Source organism: Salvia hispanica, chromosome 5, assembly GCF_029641045.1.
Source record: "Salvia hispanica isolate PSC_SH4W2 chromosome 5, Shi_PSC_v1, whole genome shotgun sequence".
NCBI lineage: Eukaryota > Viridiplantae > Streptophyta > Magnoliopsida > Lamiales > Lamiaceae > Salvia > Salvia hispanica.
This window is the reverse complement of record NC_142696.1, coordinates 46,612,197-46,633,744: the sequence shown is the minus strand read 5'-3', so window position 1 is coordinate 46,633,744 and position 21,548 is coordinate 46,612,197. Positions and strand designations below refer to the sequence as shown.

The 21,548-nt window shown below is 33.0% G+C and overlaps 3 protein-coding genes and 2 pseudogenes across 3 annotated transcripts; all 5 read right to left on the bottom strand.

Moving 5' to 3' along the window:
- Nucleotides 1-1,640: 1,640 nt before the first annotated feature.
- LOC125187383 (putative lipid-binding protein AIR1B) lies at nucleotides 1,641-2,000 on the bottom strand. The gene has a single exon (XM_048083967.1). The coding sequence runs from the start codon at nucleotides 1,998-2,000 to the stop codon at nucleotides 1,641-1,643; it is 360 nt and encodes a 119-aa protein (XP_047939924.1).
- Nucleotides 2,001-6,132: 4,132 nt separating this feature from the next.
- On the bottom strand, nucleotides 6,133-6,703 carry LOC125187382 (putative lipid-binding protein AIR1 pseudogene; annotated as a pseudogene).
- Nucleotides 6,704-8,165: 1,462 nt separating this feature from the next.
- On the bottom strand, nucleotides 8,166-10,025 carry LOC125187381 (putative F-box/LRR-repeat protein 9). Its single transcript, XM_048083964.2, has 2 exons — nucleotides 9,659-10,025; nucleotides 8,166-8,928 (listed from the first exon to the last, which is right to left on the bottom strand). The coding sequence occupies exons 1-2, from the start codon at nucleotides 10,012-10,014 to the stop codon at nucleotides 8,310-8,312; spliced, it is 975 nt and encodes a 324-aa protein (XP_047939921.1). The 5' UTR covers nucleotides 10,015-10,025; the 3' UTR covers nucleotides 8,166-8,309.
- A 3,996-nt stretch (nucleotides 10,026-14,021) lies between these two features.
- Nucleotides 14,022-14,369, bottom strand: LOC148926928 (putative lipid-binding protein AIR1 pseudogene; annotated as a pseudogene).
- Nucleotides 14,370-18,461: 4,092 nt separating this feature from the next.
- Nucleotides 18,462-20,712, bottom strand: LOC125186474 (putative F-box/LRR-repeat protein 23). Its single transcript, XM_048082845.2, has 2 exons — nucleotides 20,284-20,712; nucleotides 18,462-19,132 (listed from the first exon to the last, which is right to left on the bottom strand). Exons 1-2 carry the CDS (start codon nucleotides 20,625-20,627, stop codon nucleotides 18,619-18,621), a joined length of 858 nt encoding a protein of 285 aa, XP_047938802.1. The 5' UTR covers nucleotides 20,628-20,712; the 3' UTR covers nucleotides 18,462-18,618.
- Nucleotides 20,713-21,548: the final 836 nt, after the last annotated feature.

The following is a 21,548-nucleotide window of genomic DNA, read 5'->3' as shown; positions in this document are numbered from 1 at the left end:
TATTTTTACTAAAATATATATATGTCACTGATCACCAGTGGTGGACGCAGAAATATTTATCGATAGAGACTGAAATTTTTAAATTTTATTTTAGTGTACTTTTATATAATTTAGATTATTTGTAGGGACTTTTCCATTATAATTTACACTAAACTTGATTAAATTTAAAAAAAAAAAACAATATCAATGAGGGCTTTAGCCCCTCCCTCCTCTTACTTGGGTCCGCCCATGCTGATCACCCATGAGCGAAACCCGCACTTCGTCTTCTTCGATGAAACGAATTTCCTCTTACACTTCTGTACTCTATATCCTTACAAATAGGAACCAAGAGGCACAATAATTCAACCAAGATTTGTTTTAATGTTGTCGACGAAGTTCAACATTGAGAAATTTAACGGTAAAATTAGTTTTGCTATCTACTCATTTTTTGTAATTAATTTGTTTCCATCTGACGACGGTACCTTAATTAGAAAAATGAGAGAACCAAAAATATGAAATATTTGTGACGAGAAATATTCTCATAGTAGTATTATTTTTCAGAAACGATAATCTAGTTATATTAACTCACTGGAAGAAAATCGTGGCTCCCGAACCTACTTGATTTCATAAGGGTTCATTATATTTGAGGAAATGTATATATTTAGGATAGTGTTATGGTGCCACCACATCTTAAAATAACACCATACCATCATTCCTAGCCAATCATTTGTATACGTGGATAAATAATAAGCTGTCATGTGGCAAAAAAAAAAGGTAAGAAACACGGCCAGCAATATGCAACACCTTATAAAGCAAGGCCAACAATATCCAATACACCTATACAACAATCTATAGATTGTTGTGTAGCGTTTATAATATTGTTGTGTAGCGTTAATAATATTATTGTATATGTGGTGTCATGGTGTCACTTTAAGAGTTGTTGTCATTTTAACACAAATCTATTTAAATAAATAAAAACACCTCCCCTTTTTAATAAATAGACAGTATATAGTAGTTAGATCAAACTTATTTTATATTTTATCTGGTTTGTTTGCGAGCCCACCCTTTGTTTAAATATTTAACAACGAATTATCAAGTCATGGAATACTAATTCCGTCCTTTAATAAAATCATAGTAGTACTAACCATTTTCATTTTTTTTTTCAATTTTTTAAAATTATACAATTTCTACATTAAGAAACTTTTGAACAACATAACACTACTAATGTGGAATTAGTGTAAGTGGGTAACACTATTTCTGATATTTTTCACTTTCACTCTCTTACTTTATTCGAAAATTGATGCAAGAAATAAATGTGTCATTTCAAATTCAAAGAAAGGATGTAGTATATATATTTTAGACCAATTACGTTGTATTATCCTATATAATTAAGTCAAGATATCGTCATACAAAGTACTACATGAGATATAGTAAATGCTTAATGCAAATGCCTTAGACTAGTAATATATAGAAATTGTCACAACTTGAAATTAAAGTAAATTATTTAGTATTATAACTCAAAAAGGGTCACAATTAGCATCTCACTCTCTATCACATAGGTGAGCATTCAACTTCCATATTGGGGGTACAAATCACAATCTAGCAAAACATTGTAGAAATTTAAATCACAAGAAATCAATGGAAGCCAATGGTGTGATCATTTAGGCACATTGGAAGCCTGATGGAACCTTCTTAGAGCAAGCATTGAGAAGCAAACTAAGAGAAATGGGAAGATTGATGTGGATGCCCAAAATGTCGACCTTGAGGGCGGTGCAGAGGCACGTGGCCGCCTCAAGATCGACCAGCCCATCGATGAGGGAGCAACATGGAGTTACTGGGGGTGTTCCGATTACGAGACCAAGTAATCCACTGAGCAAATTAGCACAAACACCAAGCTTTAGGGTATCAATAGGGCAAGTGTCCTTAGTTAGCTTAGGTGGTGTAGAGGCACTAGAAAGAGTGAAAAATAAAAGGTTTAGCACTAGGAAAAGGGCAAAGGGTGTTGTGCTCTTGGAACCCATTTTCACTCTTAGGATAAAAAGTTTTGGTTGAAAGAAGTTAATTGGTGAATTTTGGATGTGTAAGTTTGATGCAGGAAATGAAGTTTTTTATAGGCAAAAAACTTAGATGCTTAATTGTCAGTTGCTGGTGATATAAATATTTATTGGTTTTAATAAAATCTTGTTACTAGTATTTTGATAGTAATTCAATGTAAATAAACGTAGGAGTTATTACCAGTATTTTAATACTAGTAAATTTAATGAAATCAAACAGAAGGTGGAGTTATTACCTACATTTTAATAGTAAATTCCATGAAAGCAAACGGAATATGAAGTTATTACCTGTATTTTAATACATAGTAAATTTAATGAAAACGAATGAATTTAATGAATCATATTACCAATATTTTGATAATAAATTCCATGAAAATGAATTTTTGATTCTTATTTTTTTGACCTAATAACCAATTCCGACCAAATTAAAGTTGATCTTGTACACTTGCCACTTGGCATATTGCAATCTACATGGCGAAAAGTGGCAAATTCGTATGACATGTTATTAGCCCGCAAATATACGAATTTTTTACCTTTTTTTATTTTTGTTCTAAATTTTTTTAATTTTAGACTATACTACATTTTCTTAATTATATTAAACTATGTTTAATGTGTTGAAAAATTAGTACTCCTACTTCATATGTCCTATAAAATAATCTTCTTTTTTAATTCTCACCCATTTACAAAATTAGTCCACTTCTATTTTTTAATCAATTTTTCTTATGAAGTGAAGCCCATTTTCCATAAATAATATTACGATCACTTTTTTATTTCTGTCTTTCATGCTTTACCAATTTTGCATTAAATTAATATATTTTTTCAAAATATCTATTTTTATGGACAAATGGAATAAATTTTATGATAGATATTGTGAATTGAAATATTTGTAATTAATTATTTGCAATAATAATACTAGCATTTAATTATCTCTATCTCTAATTATTTCTATATCTTTAATTTCCCAACAAATATTTGCAATGAATTATCGTTATCTATTTAATTATCTCTCTCCCAACCTATTTAAGGCTTTAATTTCTCAACAAATATCTGCAATTTAATTATCTCTCTCCCAACCTATTTACGTTCCAATCTATCTATCTTTCTAAGCCTTAGATATCAAACATGCAAGCGAGATTTTCTTGGAACATAATATTTCCACGGTTCCACCTAGTCTTATACGGAAGCGTATAATCTCTGGTCTCTTAGGCCTTATCATTTACAAGAAAAGGATTAGTGATACGAACATTACTTAGTTTAGATTAGGGATTTGTATATCTTTTCCGTATCTTTGTTTTCTTTATTGTTAAGTTAGTTATTAGTATTATATATATGGGTCAATTGTTATATTTTGAATCAATCAATGATATAACATATTTTGCCCTACTTTTTTTATCGTTTATTTTCTTTCTGCAAACTCAACTCTAGTCATAGATTGATTGACGATGCTCATTTTCCTCACGACTTTCTCCTATCTTTCTACTTGCCTTATCAATTGATGCTTTTATAGGAAGATAGGAGAAAGTAAACATCGTTCTGTCAACAATCTTAGGATTCTTGACAGAAAACTAAATAAGGATAAAAGCTAAAATATATTATTTTATTGATTGATTCCAAAATATAACAATAGCTCATATTTATAATACTAATAAATATATGGAAAAAGATATGTAAATTCCTTATTTATCTAAACTAAAGAATGATCTTATGATCGTATCAATTAGTCATACTCTTAACTATCAAAATATTTCACAAAAATCAATTCAGGGGGTGTGGTCGAGTGTTATGGGACTCGTCTAACCTTAACCAAATGGTTAGGATCAATCCCTTCCTTTGGGGTGAGAAAAATACCCAAAATCAATCCCTTTCTTTGGGGTGAGAAAAAATACCCAAAAATCGAATATTCAATTCGAACCAAACCGAAATTTGACATTTGTTCGGTTTGTATTTATGAAAACAAAAAAATTGAAAAAACTGAATTTTTCTTAATATTAGTAATATTACATATGCCTAAAGAAACTCTATGTGTTGATTTATATCCATAAATGTATTAATATTTAGATTATACTAGTATATTAGTTGTGTTATTTATAGAAAATTAATTTTTGGACTTTTGATTTTTTGGATATATTTGCAATTCCGGGTTAGGATTTTGTAGTTGAATTTTGCTTTTTCAGGTATATTTATATAATTTTGATTATTTGGTTCGAATCGAATTTTATGGTTTGAATTTCAATTTTTCCAGTTCAATTTAGAAAAAAATCGAATAAAAACTGAATATTCATGACCCTTAAGTATATATAATAGCTCTATCAACCATGCATACTAAATCAAGATAAATTATTACTACTATATATCAAATTAACACTTCTTATCTATCAAATGAGAAATCAAAGATGTCGAAATATCCAGAATTTAATTGTAATTCATGGTAATCCCAACCATCATCAGATTCAAATGGATTGATAATTCAATCCATACAAGTGATAGAGTCGAAGAAGAGCATTGCTCAGAACATCGTTCGCCTAGACCCTCATACCACAATCTATGTCGAATTTATACAACTTTTTTTTTCTTCTTATTTATCTAAAATCTAAAGCTTATACTGTTAAAGTGGTTAATAAGATTAATATCTTTTGAACTTTTCTACTAATTTAAGTGCTTGAATTTGTGTAATTATAAAAATAATTATAAATTAGTCCAATATAAAATTATCACCGAATTTAAACGACTCACACCCTTGTTTTATACATCGAACTCCCTAAGAGAAAAACCGTGGCTCCCGACACCTATTTGCACTTCATAAGGAGTGCATTATATTTGAGAAAATGTAAATATTTAAATAAATAAAACGCATCCCCCAAGAAATCGACAGTATGTCGTTTGTTCAAACTTATTATGTTTTTTATATCTTGTTGTTTGCGTTCCATCTTTTGTTTAAACGTTTACAAGTACCGTCCTTTAGAAATGACCATCCGTCTTTTAAAATTATGCAATTTCTACTTTATTAAACTTTTAAACAACATAAACACTACTAATGATGTGAGTCTCACAATCCACTAAAACTTACTATTACTATTTTTTCTCTTTCTAATCTTTTATTTACCAATTGTACATTAAAACCTAGGGATGTCAATTCAACCCGAAACCCGTGGGCCGGCCCGAACAACCCGATAATATGAGCGGGTTAGGGCTATAATTTTTTTACCCGAATACAAAACGGGCTAAACGGGTTGGCCCGAATGGGTTGGTGGGTTAAATGGGTTGGCCCGAACGGGTTGCGGTCAGCCCGATGGGTTGTGAGTTTTAATTATAAAATATTAAGTTTTAGGAGTTTTTCATATTTTTGAATCCCCAATCTTCATTCTACACAATCATTGGTCTTATTCAATCTTTATTCTACACTTTTCCACTCGATCCCACAATATCAGCTTTCAAGTTCTATCTCAACTCATTATTGCATCGTCCCATCATCTGCCACTAGTGTCTTACCACCACCAAAGCCAATCAAGACAAAATTAAGAACTAACTCATCAAAATCTTAATATATTTATCATTTTAATAATGATTCATGTAAGATATGATTTTTAATTTCCATAAAGAATTAGTTACAAGCAATGCCATAATAACGACACGAACACATGCTTTAATTTATATTGTAGTTGATCGAGATGAAAGGCTTTTTTTGAAGTATTATTGAAGAAAACTATGAAAATTTGAAGATTTTATATGATTATATACTAAAAAGAAAAAAGTATCTAAAATTTAAAATCATTTTATAGAAGAAAATTTTGATACGAGAGATTATTTTCGAAAGCTTTTAGGCAAGAATAGCCCTATGGGTTAGCCCAAAACCCAATGGGTTAGGGTTAGGATTGAAAATTTATGACCTGAAAAATCCATAACCCGAATAACCCGCACCCAAATAGCCCAGCAACCCGAGTGGGCTGATCAAAACCCGAACGGGTTAGTCCGATTGACATCCCTATTAAAACCTATGTTTTTTTTCAAAAGTTGCTAGTTTTAAAGGTCGGATGTGTTATATTTTAGACCAATTGCATTGTATGCTAATTAAGTACCTGAGAAATAAATGCACAATCCCTTAGACAATAGCACTCCATATATAGAAATTGACACAACTTGCACCAACTCAAAAAAAAAGGCAGTTAACATTGTGCAACTTCCATAATCAGGGTACAAATCACAATCTAACAAAACATTGTAGAAACTTAAATAACAAGAAATCAATGGAAGCCATTGATTTGATCATTTAGGCACATTGGAAGCCCGATGGAACCTTCTTGGAGCAAGCATTGAGCAGCAAACTAAGAGAAATGGGAACATCGAGGTGGATGCCTAAAATGTCGGCCTTGAGGGCGGTGCAGAGGCACACGGCCGCCTCAAGATCGACCAGCCCGTCGATGAGGGAGCAACATGGTTTTACCGGGGGAGTTCCGATTATGGCACCAATCAATCCACCAAGCAAATTAGCACAAATACCAAGTTTTAGGGTATCAATAGGGCAAGTGTCCGTGTGCAGAGTAAGTGGTGTAGATGCACTAGACAGAGTGAAAAATAAAAGGTTTAGCAACATGAAAAGGGCTAAAGGTGTTGTGGTTTTGGAACCCATTATACCTCTTAAGTGATATTTTTTGGAAGAAGAAGGTACTTGGTGAATTTTGGGTGTGTGAATTTGATGCAAGAAATGGAGATTTTATAGCGAAAAAAAAAAATGTTTAATTGTCATTGCATAGCTGGTGATATAAGTACGTAGTGCTTGTAGTTGAAACAAACGGAAGGTGGAGTTATCACGAGTATTTTTTATAGTAAAGTCAATGAAAAAAAACAAAAGGACGAAGTTGAATCATATTAGTATTATGATAGTAAATTCAATAAAAACAAAGTAGAATAATAGTCGGTTGGCAAAATTTATGTAAGGTGGTTAGTGCAGTGGTAGATACATATTGGAAAAATGGAGGAGCATGACCACTACTAGTAAAGACTTCATCTATCATAAAACTACATTAGAAGAGAACACCAAAAGTCAATGATATTAATTGGAGCTAAATCACATTGGTATTTTGATAGTAAATTCAATGAAAATAAAATGGAGTACTTCCTCCGTCCCATAGTAGTCGTGTCATTTTGTTATTTTGATACGTTCTATAGTTAGAGTGACTCATAATATGGGACGGATGTAGTATTATTTCTGAATTAACAATGACATCGTTTTATCTATTAGATCTTTAATTTCTATATAGTCTAAATTTGAGAAAAGTCAAAAAACCGACCATACACGACGCTCAATTATTGATATATATGCACGAAGGACCAACGGTTATCCCGAAATGATCTGCAACATCAATAGAAGGGTACACCTAAGGTGTAAAACCAATTTTTTTTTAAGACAATTATAAATGACCAAATATGGATTTTAGTCTAATTTAAATGACAAAATTTTATTCAAAGTCTGATAAGATATTTTGGTGATGTTTGAAGCCATTTCACAAGAATTAATATTTTTATTTTCCTTTCTTTTCTTTTCATTACTATTTTACAAAGCAACGTAATTTTGGACATAATTAACTAAATGATATATTGTTTTATAGGGGTGTACTAGTATAACAACTAATTTTAAAGTTACAACGTACATCCAACCACGTGCTGCCACATGGCACGAAAAATGCAATATTGTATACAGAAAAATGCAATACGCATTTGTAGAAGCTATAAATGAATTTCGGCGGATTGCATTTTTGTTATATGCATATTGCATTTTTTATCATTGAGTTTTGCATTTTTTATATTGACTGTTTAATTTGCATTTTATATATAGACGAATTGCATTTTTATATGTGAAAATGCAAAACTTAACAATAAAAAATGCAATTTATGTGAAAATGCAAAACTCAACACTATAAAATGCAATTTACATACAACTAAAATGCAATCTGTGAAAATGCATATACAACTAGATTGCATTTTTGTGTTTAAAATATTGCATGTTTTGTGCCACATGGCAGCACCAGATTGGATGTACGTTGTGACTCTAAATAAGGGGGCACTCTAGTGCTCCCCTATATTGTTTTATACACAAATGAGCGAGTACAAAAAATTAAATGTCAACATTTAATGTTTCATTTTCAAATCTCAACTCAATGGCTAGAAATTAACCAAATTGCATAATTTAAATGAGTAACATAAAAGTAAAGTAGCACCATTGTTAATCAACCTAACATCTCAGGACCTAGCACTTTAACCATTATAATCTTCAAAAAATTAATCATAATCACTATCACTATCACTATTCTGCTTCCAATAGCTGAAATCAAAGACGTCGACCATCCTAGAATTTGATAATAATTCATCCCAATCCACATCATCACATTCAAATGGATTGGTGGTAAGCCAATCCAAATCAATGGTAGAGTCAGAAGGGAGCCTCAAATCTTTCATTTGCTTAGAACATCTTTTGCCTAGACAATCCCATTCTTGCAGTTCAAGGCCAGAGCATTGCCGAAGATCGAGTGATTTAAGATGGGGGCAGCCATCGAGGATCGCTTCTAGTCCCTTATTGTTCATCCGCTGATCCAAAATTCGGAGACAACGCAAATTAGGCATGGTTTTTCCAATTACTACACCAAGCTCATTGGGGATAGTGTTATCATAATCCCACAAATCTTCGAAGATATCTGGAGTCACACGCCGGGGTTCATTATACGTAAACGATTTCAACATGGGGCAAGAGATGCCAATTATTTCAATATCTTCGGGGCCAATGAATATAGTCCCGATAAGGTGCAACTCTTCCAATTGTGGCAGTTTTTTCATCACCTCGACAAAAGATTCTCCGAATATAGCATAGTCCACAAGTGTAAGGCGTCGAAGCTTACTCGATCTATCAAAAGAGTAGAAGAAAATAAGTAGAAGACATAACAAAAACCAGAAATAGCCATTTCCTTTAGCCACATGAAATTCTTTGTTAACATATTCAACAAGATAAAAACACAAGTGCTATTAATAAGAAAATATCGGATCAAGTATATAGCCTTTTCTTGTGATAGGCATGTTCGAATAAACAAACTCAATAAACGAATTTATATATAGATCTATAACCATAGGAAAAGATTGATCAATATTTATTCCAGAGGATATACAAGATTAACTATACAACCACATCAATTCAAGAAAATAAGTACTCTGCTTCCTTGCGCGCAGAACGAGATTTTATTCAGTTTTATTTTGTATGTTAAGGGGAGAGAATAACTTAAAAGAGATTAAAAAAATTTCTATTTTTAATAATGAGTTACCAGGACAAACTAAAAAGAAAAACGAGACATTTTCGGTGGTGGATGGAGAGAGTATATACTACCTCCGTATTTTAAAAATAACAACTCTTTCCATTTTCATACGTCTCTTAAAAATATAAACTTTAGAATCTTTCTATTTATATATGTAAACCCACAATCCACTACTTTCACTAATTTTTCTCTTCCTCTCTCTAACTTTATTCAATTTTTTTTTCATTCTCTTTCTTACTATACCAATTTTTCATCCACAACCCACAACCCAGATTTCGTAACAGAACAAAATAAATAGTACTATCAAATGCAAAGGAAAGAATATACCGGTCGGCTACGTAGTTTAGCAGCCTATCCTCTCCAAAAGCGGTAACCGTTAACTCGACCAATTGTCCCTGGCTGCGATCTACCGCGCAACGGCAAATGGTCTCAAATTTGCGGTGCGCGGAATCATAATATCGATAATTCAAATCAAGCACGCGCCACGTGGCGGGATCCTTGCAGACTCTCCGCCACGTGGTGCACACTATCTGCGCACTCTCGAATATCTCTTTAGGATCCAGCCGTTGGAGGATATTCGCCGTCAAATCATCGGGCAAATCGATCCACGGCGCCGGCGGAGGGACCGGGGATGAAGTAACCACCGCCGGCGCCGGAAGCTTTCTCCTTTTTCTTCGTCCCATGCCGACTTTACTATCGAGGAGAAGTGCGTATGACTGTATATATAATGTTGATTCAAATAATTTGAACACAACAATAAATAAAAAAATGTAACCATCAAAGAGTTTCATAATACCACACGAATAGGGTTCCCAAACGACGCCGTAATCGGGACGCGGAAGAAAAAACTTATGAAGGGTTAATCATTTATCTTCGAGAATACAGAGAGATATCTGCATGTGTCCGTTGTATTTTTTTAATTTATTTTTTTACATTTTTGAATTGCACGTCCATTTAATTTGATAATCAAAAGAATTTACTCACTCCTGTCCTCATTAATCGACTGCTATTTTTATTTGGTCATTGTATCTTTTTTTAATTTTTATTTTAGTTGAGGAATTATATGCTACATATCTTATATGGGCTCTTTATGTGAACACTACTCTCGTTTGACATACTTTTAGCATTGTTCGTTTCAATTTATCTATTTAGTTTAATTCTATTACATTAAAAAATGTTATTGAAATTTTTAATTTCACAAAATTCATAAAAATCAAAGCTCTACTGAAAATATAGTCTAGTCCATAGAAATATAGTTTAGGTTATCTTTGGTTGTCAGGATTCTATATGGGAAAGTACTTTGATTTCTTAAATTTTACTACCTCCCGTCCCTTAAATATTGACACACTTTGATCCGACACCGGTTTTAAGAAATGTAATGAAAAGTGAATTGAAAAAGCTGGTGGGATGTGGGTCCTACTTTTAAAGTATTAGTTTTATGATAAAATGTGAGTAGAAATGAGTTAGTGGAATATGGGGTCCACTACCAAAAATGGTAAAAAGTGAAGTGTGTCAAACTTTGAGGGACGAACCGAAATGGTAAACTGTGTCAAACTTTCAGGGACGGAGGTAGTAAAATATTATGTTTGTTTTGGTTTTTAATCAAACTAATCAGAATCCAGAGTCAAAGAAAGTTAGTACTTTCCAGAATTCTAAATCCCAATTTTTCTTAGGTATTCTTTTTCAAAATTTTAGGATTCTTACATATTTAATGCAATGTAAGTATAGTTACATATGTCAAGTGGGCCGGGCCGGCCCTGCCCGGCCTGGGCCCGTCGAGGCCAGCCTATATTGAGGCCCGGCCCGGCCCGGCCCAGGCCCATGTCTGAGGCGGTCCGGGTTGGGCCGGGCTTTTTCTAATTTTGCTAAGCTCGGCACGGCCCAGGCCCACTTGCCACATGGGCCCGGACTGGGATGGGCTTTGTTTAAATTTTTGTTTAAGTATTTTAAAGATATCCTAAATGTATTATATGCAAAAATAAAACATATAACTTGTATTTTTATATCACATTAACTAAATCTAAATTTAATAATGTGTAAGTTCATCTATTGACTTTAAGTCAACAATATTTTTCATGTTCTTTATTCTATTTTAAAGTTAGTGTATAACTAAAGGAATAAACAACATTGTTAGTTTTGTTTTATTAGTAGATGATGACATATGGGTAGATGTTGTATTTTTAAAGCTACGAGAAAATATAAACGTACATCAATTCTACGTACATAATACCCTTTATTTTTTAATTGGACCGAACCGGTTTTATTATTAATTATATTGTTTAATTACTAAATTACCCTTTAATATATTTTAAATCTTAAAAAAACTTTAACTGTAGTCATTAAATATCTCATCAAATTATATTCCATATCTAAAGAGTTGAAATGCGCCCCTCACATCAAAATCTTATCCAGATTTTTTCTTTAATTTTCTTTTCTTCTACCATTCTCTATCCTAGCTATTTTTAATTAAGAATATATATCCAATCGTATCACACTGCTGTTTACTCCATCCCTCCCCCGAATATTCTCTTCAAACTTTTTTGCTAGCTACGGCCTCATAAATTTATTTGTTGATTTCTCATCACCATATTTATTAAATCTCACACTTCATTCTATCAATTATCATTCACACCAAGAACGTGCACAACAGTTCTTCCTTTAATAATAATAAATAAATATATAAATTATCGTACGTAGATGGACCCAGTCAAAGGATTTCCTGTAATTTGATTCAGATAGTGATTTAGCTCCTAAACATCATTTAAAAAATATATAAACATGACCTTTTAAGAGAACAAGTAACGACTAATTCTAAGCATGATGTATGATGACGCCGAGCAGTGTTGCAAGTGTAATTAATTTGAAAGTGTAATTAATTAACTAATGGAGTAGTAAGCTTCACCTCATCTATAATTAATTCCAATCATATGTAAATTTATAACTCACTGTAACATCGTCACAAGTGTTAATTCGTAAGAAAACCACAATTTCATGTTTTCAACTTTTAGTTGAAAGTTATGAATTTCATATACTCTTATATGTACACAAGATATATATAATTAAAATTATACATATATTATTGAAATTCACAAAAAGAAAAACAGATGACGAAATTGCACATTTCATTGTTTAGAAAATAAAAAAAAAATGAAAAAAAGGAGCAAAAATCAGGAACTGTTCAAGAGCGCGTCTGCATGTTCTTAAACGATTTTCCAAACCAAGATGACGTGTCTGTTTGCATGTATATCTTCCCCGATTCGATTTTTATGGTTTGAATTTCAATTTTTCCAGTTCAATTTAGTAAAAAATCGAACCCAAACTGAATATTAAACCTTAAGCATAGTAGCTCTATCAACAATACTAAATGATAGGAGTAATAAACAGTTAAAGTAGAGAATTGGTAAAGTAAGAGAGAGTATCTCGCTAACTTTATCATTTTCTCTATTTTAACTATTTATTATCTTTTTTATAAAACGAGTGGATAAACGTGACCGGAATTCTTAAAGTGGTACAAAAGGAGTATCAAATTAACACTTCTTATCTATCAAATGAGAAATCAAAGATGTCGAAATTAAATATCCAGAATTTAATTGCAATTCATGGTAATCCCAATGATCATTAGATTCAAATGGATTGATAATTCGATCCAGACAAGTGATAGAGTCGAAGAAGAGCATTGCTCAGGACATCGTTCGCCTAGACCCTCATACCACAATCTATGTCGAATTTATACAACTTTTTTTTTTCTTATTTATCTAAAATCTAAAGCTTATACTGCTGAAATGATTAATAAGATTAATATCTGTTGAACTTTTCTAGTACTAATTTTAAGTGCTCAAATTTGTGTAATTTAAAAATATTTATAAATTAGTCAAATATAAAGTTATCATTGAATTTAAACGAGTTACACCCTAGTTTTATACATTGAACTAACTTCCTGGGAGAAAAATCGTGGCTCCCGACACCTACTTGCACTTCATAAGGTATATGTGAGAAAATGTAAATATTTAAATAAATAAAAATGCCCCCCTCAATAAATCGACAGTATTTCGTTTGTTCAAACTTATTTTGTTTTTTATCTTGTTGTTTGCATGCCCACCTTTGTTTGAAGGTTTATAAGTACCATCCTTTAAAAATAACCACCCGGTCTTTTAAAATTATGCAATTTCTACTTTAGGAAACTTTTAATCAACATAAACACCACTAATGATGTGAATCTCACAATCCACTAATACTATATCTGTTTTTTATTCTTTTTTTTATCTTTTGCTTTACCAATTATACATTAAAGCTATGTTTTTTCAGAAGTTGCTATTTTTAAAAGGTCGGATGTGTTATATTTTAGATCGATTGCATTGTATCCTAATTAAGTCACGATATCGGTGTATAAAGTACATAGAAATAAATGCACAATCCCTTAGACAATAGCACTCCATATATAGAAATTGACACAACTTGCACCACCTCAAAAAAGGCAGTTATAAAATACATGAGAAATAAATGCACAATCCCTTAGACAATATAGAAATTGACACAACTTGCCCCAACCCAAGAAAGGCAGTTATCACACAGCTTTGCAAGTGAGCATTGTGCTATGCAACTTCCATAATTGGGGTACAAATGACAATCCTACAAAACATTATTGAAACTTAAATAACAAGAAATCAATGGAAGCCATTGATTTGATCATTTAGCCACACAGCAGGGTGTGAGATGTAATCTTCCTGGAGCAAGCATCGAGAAGCATATTAAGAAAAGTGTGAAAATTGGGGTGATTGCGCCAAACGCTGGTCTTGAGGGCGGTGCAGAGGCATATGGTCACTTCAAGATCGTCCAGCTGTTCGAATAGGGAGCAACATGGAGTTACTGGGGGAGTTCCGACTGTGGTATTAAGTAATCCATCAAGCAAATTAATACAAAGACCAAGGTTTTCGGTATCACCAATGCAAGCAAGTGGTAAAGAAGCACTAGACAGAGTGAAAAATAAAAGGTTTAGCACTATGAAAAGAGCAAAAGGTATTGTGGTTTTGGAACCCATTATACCTCTTAAGTGAAAATATTTGGCAGAAGAAGTTAGTTGGTGAATTTTGGGTGTGTGAATTTGATGCAAGAAATGGAGATTTTATAGCCAAAAAATAGGTGCTTAATTGTCATTGCCTAGCTGGTGATACAGGCACGTATTGCTTGTAGTTGAATCTTTATAATTTGATAATACTTCAATATTAACACACGGAAGGTGGCAGTGTGTTTTTATTGTAAAGGATCAATGAAAAATGAAGTTGTAGACTTGTAGTATTATGATAGAAAATTCAGTATAAACAAAATAGAATAATAGTCGATTGGCAAAATTTGTGTAAGGTGGAATATATTGTTTTACTTTATTCCCTCTTCATCTCTCTATCTTTTTCATTTTCTATTTTATTCTTTCTTTAATTAATTCACTTAATAATTTTTAAAATCGTATGCCGAAAAAACATCTCCACTTTGCAGAATGGATGGAGTAATACATTGTAATGTTGCTATGTCTAACGGTTGGTGCAGTGACGGATACAAATTCGGAATGTGATGAAGAAGAACGACTACCACTAGTATAAACTTCATCTATATATAGTTCTTATTTGTTATAGAACTACATTAGGAAAAAAAACATTAAATCACAATGTGGGTCATTTTTCAATATATATTACTAGCGGGTAGTGATAAAATGCAAATTTATATATTGTACAAGCTCAAAACTCATCAACACAGTTTCAATACAATATCAACACAGTGTAAAATTTCAAGATTTAATGTCAACACAGTATCAACACAGTTTCATTTACTGTTAATGTTTTTTTGTAATCTGTTGACATTTTTCAATGATCTAGATCATAATTTTAAGTTTGTACAATATTTAGAATTTTTTATTTGATCACATCACTATTACTGTCCTGGGTGAACTTCGGCAACTCATTTTAGCACGAAAAAAGATGTTAAGTTAGGTCAGTTAAATTTAGAAAAAATAAAATAAGAAAAATGATAGAATGAAGTAGTTGAAATATAAAAGGACACGAGAAAAGAGAATCAATTATTTTGCCAAATTCAACTAGCTTGAAATGACCCAAAACTAAAATATACCAATTAATTAACTTGACACCGATTAAGTATATTATTTTATTTGAGTCTCGTGTTTATCATGATTAGAATATTTTTATTGCAATTATTAAAAAAGCATCATAAGTCATTGACACTAGGCGCAAATAGGGTCGTGCTATGATAAATACTCTATATTTTATATTTTTACCCAGAGGGTCCTATTCTGATGATTATAACACCCTAAAATAAAATTAAGACTAAATCTCTACTCTTGGATTTTAAAATGAGTGGATAAGATTAAAGCTCACAAAGCTCAATAAATAGTAGACAAAATATCAACAAAAGGGTAATATCGTCATTATGTTATCATATAATAATTTTCGTGAGTGTTTTTTTATATCAACATTGTGTATTACAAATATCAACAATATGACATTAGAATATCAATACAAGGACACGAAAATATCAACACATTTTTATTGAGATTGGACATGCATAATATTGAGATTTTGCCTACAATATATTGAGATTTTTTGTTGCATTTGTTGATAAAAGCTGCTTATCAACATGTAAAATTGAAATATAATTTATCAAATTTCATCATCCGAACATCGTCGGAACATATGCAATTGAGATCTCGTTGAAATCCTTATTAAATTATCTTTAATTTGATATATTTTTTGCGAAAAAATAATTTAAATTGAGAGAGTTACGTAAATTTAAAGATTTGAGATGATTTTGAGGAGAGAGAAAGTAGTTAGTTATAATTACTACATATAGGATTTTGACATTAATACCCTTTTAATTTAATTAATAATTATTTAAATTTAAAATATATTACACTTGACATTATATACACTTGGTAATTAGTTAGCAATTGATTACATCCATTTACCCAGATACTACATGAAATAATTAGACATAATTATGTCTAATATAGAGCTGTATATAAATTAAATATATACAAAATCTTTATATTTATAACTCAGTAATATAGAGCAGTACATAAGTAACATGATTAATTATCATAAAATAGAACATACGCAATAATAAATTATTTTAAGATCTAAATATTAATACATATCATGTCAACAATTGCATAAAAAAGTTTGCAATTAATTCTACGTATAATAAGGATTTCACTTATAATCGGTGCTCGGATGGTTGCAAATGTCCGAGCACTTGTAATGCTTGGAAATATGTGCTTGCTATTGGACATTTTGGAAATATGTGCTTGCTATTGGACATTTTTTTTTTGTAGTGTATAGTAATACTACTAATTTATATTATTGAGGAATAGATCTATAGATCCATTTAAATAAAATACAGACTCCTTTTATAATACTATATGCAAATTCTTTCTGTTCAATAAATACATATTCAATTTGCTAGTATATTATAGATTTGCTTTTAAAAACACGGAATGTCACATATGCATTTTGAAGGCGTTAGATCTTAAAATTTAGCCGTCCAAATTTGATTTTAATTGGCATATAAGATGGTCTTAGTTGTCAATTAATTAACATATAATATGTAATTATCATTTGAACATATAAGTTATAACTCATATTATATGGCAATATATTTTTTATGGTAAAATTAACTCTTTTAGAAATGCCCGGAGGATTGGATGGGACAAAAGCAAATTTAATTCGACGGATGGATTGGACTGGATTGGATGTAACACACAAAATACTCCTTCCGTCTCTGTTTAATTGTCACTATTTGATCGGACACAGGTTTTAAGAAATGTAAGGAAAAATTGGTTGAAAAAGTTAGTGGAGTGCGAGACTCACTTTTTATATTGATTTTCTAATAAAATATAAGTGATCTAGAATTGGTGACTTATTTTGCTTAGCTTTTCAAACTTAATCATGCCGATGTATTAGCGACCTATATTTTCTAGGTTATGTTGCTTTTGTCATGAACTGATCTGTTTATATTGTATTTTATTTGCTTTGTCGTAGTGAACAAGTTGTACTGGTTTGAAACTGGTGTTTTCCCTTGGCGGGTTCTAGCTTTCAGGGACAGCTCCACATCCTCATTATCAAACTGAGGGATGAACAGATTGGAATATCCACGGTACATATTCTGCTCCTCGTTTGCTCCATATCTATATTCAGGCTACTCCATTACTTGATTTACCACTCCCTTATCTGATCTCATCACGATATGTTTTGTTTCGTCTTGTCATTTGAAGCATAGAGTTTCTTGAACACAGGATGCAAATGTTGCAAAGCTTTTCCCCAAATTTTCAGAGCAAACGAAACTTAGTATGGTCTTAAATAGCAACTTGTCATGAGCTATAAAGAGATAATTTCTTGTGTGTGAGTTGACCTAGTGGTAGTGCGGTAATGCCCGAGGCTAAAGGTCTGATGATTGAAGCTTTAATCTACCAAGAAACTTATGTGCTATGGTACTAAACAATTGTTTATTGCATCTTAATAATCATAATGAGTAACTAGTTTTCCAGATTGCATCTCTTGAAAGATTGCATCTACTTGCTGCAAATTTCAACTGTTTACTTGTAGGATTAACCGTGGAGATTTGGGGATATCAAAGTATATTGCCGTTTGAAAGTTTATTGTGTGTATTAATTTTGCAGGAGTCATAGTAACTAAAGAATCTACCCCAACAATCAAGTCACTCCTGATGTTAATGATGACGATGATGATGATGCTACTAGCTAGAATTTATGATGCTGCTGCTGCTGCTGCTGCTAGTTATTAGAATTGATGTCTCACAAAGTAACTTCTAAACTTGATACACTATGCTTCCTTTTGATTCGTACAATATTGGTTATGTTTTGGCAAAGAATCCCGAAGTTTATCTTTTGTGATTGTTATTTTGTTGGTCATTATTTATTTAATTATATAGCTAGAAACATGATATTGTGTATAGGCATGATGAAAAGTGAAATGGTGCTGTATAAAATTTCTGGTAATTCTCCAAACCATAATCATCAGTTACCCTTGGTATAAAAAATTTGCGAAAATGTACACAAATTATTAAGATGTCTTGACAAACATATAATGCCATAAAAATATACTGGAACTAGCAAAATCATCATGATCCATTAGTAAAAACAAAGTTCCCGAATCTAACACAATACTTAACACAAAAAAAAATTTCAAAATCAGAAATAGTTGAAACCATCAGAATCATAATCACAGAAGTAGTCTGATTTCAAGTCCTCCCATGTAATAACATATTCAGGTGGTTTGAACTTGGCGACTGAAATCACTGGTACAGTAAATAGGGAGCTTCAGATCTTTTATACGCTTACATCTTTTAACTAAATCCCATTGCAGAACAAGACCGCGGCATTGCCGGAGATTAAGTGATTCGAGGTGGGGGCAGCCATTGAGGATTGCTTCCAGACCCTCATTCGTCATCTTAAGTCCCCAAGGTTGGAGATGGCGTAAATTAGGCATGCTTTTTCCAATGGCTACACCATACTCTTCATCAGCGTCCTCAAATTCTGAACGATCCTCATTCCAATATTGATTTTCTGCATGTAGACGAGCCTCATCCCAATATTTAATATATTGAAATGATTTCAACGTGGGGCAAGAGATGCCAATGTTCGCAACCTCTTCGGGACTGACCGCTGACCACATGATAAGGTGCAGCTCTTCTAACTGTGGGAGTTTTTTTATAGCCTTAGCCAAATCAGTTGCCTTATAATTACAATCCACAAGTGTAAGGCGTAGAAGCTTGCTCGATCTGTCAAAAGAGTAGAATGAAATAGACCAGTTAAGTGATTCTGGGAAAAAATATCTACCCAAAAAGTAGAGGTTACTTCTAAAAGAAAGAACTAATTCACCAAGTGTATTAAGGTTGTACAAAGAGCATTCACATTGAGAGCACATGATCAGGATGATAAACAGAATATCAAAATTCAGTATTGTTAAAGAATAATGATACGCGTTGGAAGGTGTACAACCGCGAAAGCAGGGAAGTTGAATAGAGGAAGGAGTCAAGCCTATAAATATTGAGATCTCCAGAGACGAGAAATCATCTTGGGAACTCGATCTTTTGGGCGTTCTAGCGCAGGCCTCCTGGTGAGGATTTATTTTTCATTCACCTGTTCGTTTATATCGATCAAATAAAGCCGAGCCATTTTCCTCTTATTTACCATATCCATTGTGTTCTTAATTTTCAGCAATTGAGTAATCTATCCTAAGTAATTTCCAGAGCACCTCTTGTGCTCCTCACTTCCGCCGGCCTTTACTCTATCAAATAACTACATGATACACACAAGCACTTATCCTAAAATGAGCATAGTACTATCACAGAAACAGTTGTGAGGTTTTTGTACCAATAACCAAGATGAATATGAGCATAGAGTAAGCAGAAAACATAACAAAACAGTAGTGCTACACATATGAGCTCGTAACTGCACTGGCCACAGATTTGTATAGCGATACGACTTTCTACCAAGGCTGTCTGTTACACTTACACGTACCACAACTTCAAATATTGAAAACAGTCATTAATCGACCCAAAATTAGTTCAAACACTACTTCTCAAAGCTAATTTTGCGCAAGTTCTCCCATTCAAGGGATATTTAAATCACACACAACTAAATACTAAAGTTTCATTCACATACTTGCAAGTTATTTCCATTCAAGGAAAAGTAATTACTGAGTTTTCAGTCATTCTCAATCTCATCAATCATCCCTCTAAAAAAATCAATCAATCTCCCGCAAGCTCTACAAAACTCAGCATCAACAAAATTAACAAAAACCAATCACCAGCCTCCATAAAAAAAAGTTAAATTACTGCCACATAAAGCAGAAGCAATCGAATTTGGTGCTAGGACAAATTAAAACACAGAGAACAGAGGATTATGGCAGCAAAGGAAGGAATTATACCTCTTGACTACGTAGTCTAGCAAATCCTTCTTTCTATAACAATATACCTTTAGGTCGGTCAGTTCTCCCTGACTACGATCAACTGCGCGAGTGTAAAACCTTTTAAAATGGCTGCCGCCGTAACGATGAATATCCAACTCAAGCACGCGCCACGTGGGAAGATTCTTGGAGACTCTCCACCATGTAGTGCACACTTCCTGCACTCTCTCCAGTATATCTTCAGCGCTCAGCCTTTGCAGGATATTCGCCGTCAATGCATCGGGGAGGTCGATCCATGGCGGAGGCGTCGGCGCGGCAGTGGAAATTGGAGGTTCAATTTCGCTGAATTTTGCTTTTCCTTCCATGTTCGATTTCTAGGGCTCCGTTGTGAAATGAAATGAGACGCGATTTGGGTGGAATTCTAAAGGTGGTGATAATATAGTCTAGTCAATAGAAATACATTAGTTTAGTGTTAAAATTTAAACAGTTGTTATTTGTTGATTCTTGAAGGTGGTGATAGATGTCGAAGTGATGGTGGTTTAAAATACTTTGTTGCGCAATCAATTCTTTGCTATTTAAAAATGCAATAATGTTCAATTATAAAGAATTGAGCGTCCATAATGGGGCGTCCTATGCGACGCCCTAAGATCTGTCCTAGGCACAGTCACATCAGCATTTTATCCTTCGCCCTTTTTCACATAAAGTGGGACGGATTATAGCCCGCCCTAAACATTTTACTTCTATTTTGTATTTATATTTTTATGTTTACAAATGTAAATAAAAATAAACAAATAAAAACGACACAATTAAAGGGAAATTCTAAATTTACTTAACTAAAAGAAAAGGTTACAAAATGAGAAATAAAAAAAGCACTAAATACAAAAAAAAGGAGGCTAGTCTAGAGTAGTCCCAACTTGCAGATGAGGCCATCGATCATCCGCTGGATGCCTTCGATTTGAGCCGGGTTGGTCGTCTGCATGAGGGCGGTATGCGCATCCAACAACGTCCTGTAGTCGGAGGAGACCGCCAAATCCGCGTAGGTATGGGCCGCAGTCAAAGTCGCGGACGAGGTCGAACTTGGGGTCGGCGACGGGGCCTAGTCAGGCGGCGTGGCGGAGGTGGATGTGGCCTTGCCCTTGCCCTTGGCAGCCTTGACGCCAAGGGGACGCCGGGAGGACATCGGTGTGCCGGAACTCTCATCCTCGAACACCGGACTGTTGAGGTCCATTGGAGACGCGCCGCTATCGCTACTTGTATAATCAGCGAAGGTGCGCTTCGACGCCCTC